Source organism: Piliocolobus tephrosceles, chromosome 14 (assembly GCF_002776525.5).
Source record: "Piliocolobus tephrosceles isolate RC106 chromosome 14, ASM277652v3, whole genome shotgun sequence".
Classification (NCBI taxonomy): domain Eukaryota; kingdom Metazoa; phylum Chordata; class Mammalia; order Primates; family Cercopithecidae; genus Piliocolobus; species Piliocolobus tephrosceles.
The window spans coordinates 42,816,625-42,822,624 of NC_045447.1; the positions used below are offsets into that span (position 1 = coordinate 42,816,625).

The window sequence follows — 6,000 nt, forward strand, 5'->3', positions numbered from 1 at the left end:
CCCGGAAGAAGCCAGGCCCACACCCAGGGATTATGGTTGCCCGGGCTCCCTGCAACACTGCCAGCTGTCGACTCCAGTCAGAAAAAGGCCTGTGCCTGGCTCTGTGTCAGGCCGGGGCCGAGGATTCCCCGGGAGGGAACAAGCTTTTTAAGAGTCAGGGGTACGTGGTTTCAAATCTCAGCTCTGCAGATTACTGGCTGTGTGACCTTGGGCAACTTATTTCACATCTCTGAACCTTAGTAAAATCCATTTAATAAGATCATGCGACCTGGCTGAATCTCTGAGGGGTAAAAATGTTAGTTGCTGCTGCTGCTGTCCTTCAGTCGCTCTGCCTCAGTGTATCACAATTGCTGCCACCCACATCTTCCCCAGACCTGTCTGTCCTTTCATGTTCCCCATTTCAGCAACATCACCATCCACTCAGTGTTCTCACGACAAAACTTCTGCTCCCTTTTTCTCCCTAATCCGAAGATGTCCAGTCACTCACCAGGTCTTGTTGATTCTGCTTCTAAAATGTTCCCTTTTCTGGCACCTCCTCTTCCCAACTGCTGCCACCCTACTTCAGATCTCAGCACTGCTCACCCTAACCTGTACCGCCTATACTACTGCAGTGCACAGCTGTTCCAGCTGCCTCTGCACGGGCTGTGTTCTGATTGGGCCGTGCTTTTGCTTTCCCATTCTGGGTGTAAAATCACACTGATATTTGCTGTAGTCGGTATCACTCCTGCACCGCCAATGTCACCTATCCTCCTGCAGCAGCCTCCTGCCAGTCTCCCTGCCCGTGGCTACCCTCGCTCCACTCTGGAGGTTGTCCCATGTATCCTGCCAGTTTAATCTTTCTAAGTGAGAGCTCTGGTCACATCACATCCATGGTTAAAAACCTCTCATGGATCTTCATGTTCTGTAGTAATGATCTCCATACTTTTTGTATTACACACACTCTCAGGAAAAAATATTCTTTGAAGAAACCCCCTGATGTAGGTATACCTATTTATTTATTTATTTATTCAGAGACCAAGTCTTGCTGTGTTGCCCAGGCTGTAGTGCAGTGGTGCAATCTTGGCTGACTGCAACCTCTTCCTCCCAAGTTCAAGCAATCCTCCTGCCTCAGCCTCCTGAGCAGCTGGGATTACAGGTGCCCACCATCACTCCTGGCTGATTTTTGTGTTTTTAGTAGAGACGGGGTTTCGCCATGTTGGTCAAGCTGGTCTCCAACTCCTGACATCAGGTAATCCACCCACCTTGGCCTCCCAAAGTGCTGGAATTACAGGCGTGAGCCACCGTGCCTCACTGGTATACCTATTTATAACTTCTATGTGTTTATTCTAGCAGTATATTATTTACGTTATAAACTATCTCCAAAATAGAAAATGTTAAAGTATAAAGTTTTAAAAAATCAAAATTCTAGTATTTTCTTCACACATCCCAGCAGATTATATTGTGGACTCCCTGGGATCCACCTCCTCCTCCCCTTTGGAGACCCCAGGGTACAGAGTACAGCCCGAACTTTGCCAGAGGCAGCTCTGGTATTGTGCACTGTGTACCCTGAGGTCCTAATAGTTTCTTCCAGCCTCTCATTTCATCTCCTTTTCAGTACTGCTCCCCTGCTGCCAAACTCAAATATACACAGTCCTCCCAACATGCTTAGGCCTTTTTACTCACATGCTAGTAACCAACCTCTGATTCCGTCCACAACTTTCCAATCCTTTCACTGTAACATCATTATCATAAAAATACATATAAGACAATGTGTTGCCTTAAGCAAATGGAGATTTAGCGTGTAAACTTGGTTCCTTGTAACTCAAGCATTAGAAAACTGTGACCACAGCTTCACTATCATTTTATTTTTCCCAGCCCTCCATACTCTCTACAAGAGTTTGGGTGACTGGAAGCCCACTAAATTCTATCCCCCGTAGATTTGCAGTTTCCCAGATGTCATATAAAAGAAATCGTGGCCGGGTACAGTGGCTTACGCCTGTAATTCCAGCACTTTGGGAAGCCAAGGCGGGTGGATCACCTGAGGTCAGTATTTCGAGACCAGCCTGGCCAACATGGTGAAACCCCGTCTCTACTAAAAATACAAAAATTAGCTGGGTGTGATGGCACGCAACGGTAGTCTACTACTTGGGAGCTACTTGGGAGGCTGAGCCAGGAGGATCACTTGAACCTGGGAAGAAGAGGTTGCAATGAGCCCAGATCACACCACTACACTCCAGCCTGGGTGACAGAAAAAAAAATAAAAATAAAACCCAGAAATCCTGCAGTATGTAGTCTTTTGAGTCTGGCTTCTTTCACTTAGCCTAACATGCTGGAGATTCATTCATGGTGTTGCATGTAAGGCATTCATTCCTTTCGATTGCTGAGTAGTCTTCCCCTGTATGGGTGTACTGCACAGTTTATTCACTCATCAGCTGAAGGGTATTTAGGTAGTTTCCAGTTTTTGGTGATTATGAATAAAGCTTCTATAAACATTTGTGGTCATACAGCTGAAAAGAAATGGAAAAGGAAAAGTTGGGCACCGTTGCACACACGTGTAATCCCAGCTACTTGGGAGGCTGAGGCAGGAGGATCACTTGAGCCCAGGAGTTTAAGACCAGCTTGGGCAACATAATGAGACCCTATCTCACAACACCCACCCTATGATCTTATCCAGATTCTTATTTAAAGTGGGGAAATTGGCTGGGTGCAGTGCTCAAGCCTATAATCCCAGCACTTTGGGAGGCTGAGGTGGGAGGATCACTTGAGCCCAGGAGGTTGAGGCTAAAGTCAGCCATGATTGTGCCACTGCACCCCAGCCTGGGCAACAGAGTGAGACCGTGTCTCAAAATAAAGTGGGAAAATTTAGGCCTGTAGGGGGACCTTGTCCAAGGCTACATGCAGAGTTGAAGGCAGAGCTGGACGTGGAATGCAGGGCTTTTGCTCCTTAGTTTCTCATCCTCCCACCTCTTTGGGCTAACACTAAACTAGAAGATAAAACCTACACCCAGATTTAAACACCTGGATCCACCAATCTGGAACCAAAGTTAAGATTGTGCAGGGCATTCAGACAGCACTGCAGACCCCTCAGAAGTTCACTGATTTTCGTTTTGCACCTCCAGGTCTGATACGTGGCGCCTGGTGAACCCGCCAGCACGGCCCCACCTTGAAACCTCTCTCAGACGCCCCTCGGCAGCCCACAATGGGCAGAAGGTGACGGCCATGGCAACGAGGATCACAGCCCGGGTGGAAGGTGGTTACCACAGCAACCGCAGTGTCTTCTGCACCATCCTGTGAGGACGCAGACCTGCTTCAGGGCCAAGCCTGGATGGGTGCTCAGAGGAGCTAAGGTGGAAATAGTGCCTGAGAAGACTCTGGCCCTCCCTCCCCCCGAACAAATGGGTCCCGGGCCTTCAAAACACAGTACCTCCAGAACACTTCAGCTCCACAGCCTGTAACAAGGAAGTGGGAAATGGTTTTCAAGAAGGGATAGAAGTTGGTGGGTTTCCAGTCACTCAACGTCTATAAAGATTGTGAAGAGCTGGGGAAGCTCAAATGCTGAAGCTTATGGTCAGGATTTTCTTTGAGTTCTAAGGAACCATGTATTACACACACCAAACCCAGACTCTTCTCAGGAAAGAGCAGATTTACTTCTGATGGTGGAAAGTGATTCTAGTGAGGTGGAGAGAGACAACTGCCCCAGAATTTTCCCCTTTGCTAGCTAGACCTGTCTCCCTCTCAGTCTCTCCAAGGACTCTACCACACCCTCCCAGCTGTCTCTGGAGGCTGGAGGAGTTGAGTTTGGTTGACCTGAGGACTTGGACATGGACCTGGGAGGGAGGAAGGACCTGGGAGCAACAGGAGGCCCTACGGAAAGGCTGCACAGGGATGAGAGAGGGACACGCTGAAACAGGTGGGGCTCCAGCATGCAGGCAGGTGCTCGGCTCGGTGGGCAGGGATGCGCAAGGCTCTACTCCATCCCCAAAGGCTCCCAAATGCAGGAGGATTCAAACCCCACGTCAGCGCGCCCACACCAGCCACCCTCCTTGGCACCAGGCTGTCCAGATGGGGGAACCTGGGCCTCTCGTTTGCATCTGTGTTCTCATGGATGAGCGCTGGCCTTTACTGACCCTCCCGAGCCTCCCGACTCTGTGCCTTGGCTCATGCTTTTTCCTCCTCCTGGCGTGCCCTTCTCCCCCGTCTCCGTGTCCTCCTTTCCTCAAGGTTTAGCCAAGACACTGCCACCTCCACATAGCTCTCCTCACCCTTTCCCCCTCTGGACCTCAGTAGCCTTTCTCTGCTCCCTCTCAGGGTACTGAGCACTTTCTGCCTTGTCCTAGAGCTATCTGGGTCCATAGCCTGACCCCCCACTCACCTGTGTGCTCCCTTAGGTAGGGCCACATCTGACTGCGTGTCCCCAGATCTCAGCCTGGGGCTGGGGTGGGATTAGTGGCCTGAGTGAGGAGAGGAAGGCCAGCTCCCAGAGGACTTTACTGAACCGTACTGTGAATATGTCCAAGTCCCAAAGCCAGGCGAGCTCAGACCCCACTGCTTGAGGAAGGGGGCTGCATGCAGGGCCAGCTCAGCCTGAACAATCCCCTCCCACTCGGCCTTTCCTGTGGGGCCCTCACCAGCCTGCTGGGGTCACTGTGGTGTACTTGGCTGCATGGCTGGTTCTGTTGGCCCTAGGTGCTGCTCTGTTGGGTGGGATGGGAGAGTGGAGAGGGAGCCAGGAGCACTGGGTTCTCCCTGAGAACATTGGGCACAAGAGTGCTGGCCTCTTCAATCCCTGGCGCTTCCTTTGCACTTGTTTGGTGGCCCCAATGTGAGTCGCTGTACAAAATGCTGCCTTTACTATTTTCTAAGAAATGACTTTTCTGTGAACCAACAGTAACAAAAACCTTAGTAACCAAAATAAAGTTCTATATTTTAAAAGAGGCACTCTGGGAAGCCTTTCCTTGGTCTGGGCATACCCTGGGGCTCCCAGACGGCCAGGTCCAGCACTGTTTCCTCTGGCGGAGACAGGAGAGTCCTGGGGCTATCTTGTTGGGTCCGCACGTTCCTGTGACAGCTCCTGATAGAGAGCTGGAGGGCTTGATCACTCCTGCCTGCTTGCCCAGTGGGCTTTGTGAAGCCAACAGAAACAGGCTGTCCCCGTGGATCACTGGACCATCAGCTTAGGGACCTCAGACCCGGGAGCACACTTCTCCAACTTCGCTTAGCATCTTAGAATTTTTGCTATATCCATATGTCACTTGAGAAGTTAGTACTTTTTCCTTTAAATCTACTTAATTTTTAGAACTTTTAAATATGCAGGAAAATTGAGCAGATGGATGATTACGACAGAGTTCCCATACTACCCTTGCCACCACCAGGCTTCCATGTTATTAACATCTTATGCTATCAGCGTACATTTGTAAAAATTTATAAACTAGTACTGCTACATGATTAACTAAAGTCCATAGTTTATTCAGATTTCTTTTTTTCTTTTTGAAATGGGATCTCACTCTGTTGCCCAGGCTGGAGTGCAGGGTCGTGAATCATGGTTCACCACAGCCTTGACCTCCCCAGGCTCACTCAGGTGAGCCTCCCACCTCAGCCTCTTGAGTAGCTGGGACTACAGGCATGCACCACCACACCTGGCTAATTTTTGTATTTTTTTGTAGAGATGGGGTTTTGCCATGTTGCCCAGCCCGGTCTCAAATTCCTGGGCTCAAGTGATCCGCCTGCCTTAATGCCCCAAAGTGCTGGGATTACAAGCATGAGCCACTGTGCCTGGCCTCAAATTTCTTTAGTTTGTTACCTAATGTCGTTTTTCCATTCCAGGATCCCATCCTACAACATGTCTTTTTTTCACACACTGAAAAGACTTTTTATATTATTATAAATATACATTAAACTATTAAAATGAAAATATTCACTTGTTTTGGTAGTTACTAATATTTGCTGCCCCTCAGGGAGAGTAACATGCTCTATCATGTTGCCATGTGACCCGATTTGCCCAGTGAATGTGGGCAGAAGTGG

The 6,000-nt window shown here is 49.3% G+C and overlaps 1 protein-coding gene across 1 annotated transcript in view; it reads left to right on the forward strand.

Annotated features, from left to right (window-relative positions):
- The window catches only part of FBXO10 (F-box protein 10), a 64,069-nt gene extending 59,152 nt beyond the window's left edge, over positions 1-4,917 (forward strand). The window contains exon 11 of the mRNA XM_023203158.2: positions 3,099-4,917. Within this exon, the coding sequence (XP_023058926.1) occupies positions 3,099-3,273 (175 nt within the window). The 3' untranslated portion in view covers positions 3,274-4,917. The remainder of the gene's footprint in view (positions 1-3,098) is intronic.
- The last annotated feature ends 1,083 nt before the right edge of the window (positions 4,918-6,000 follow it).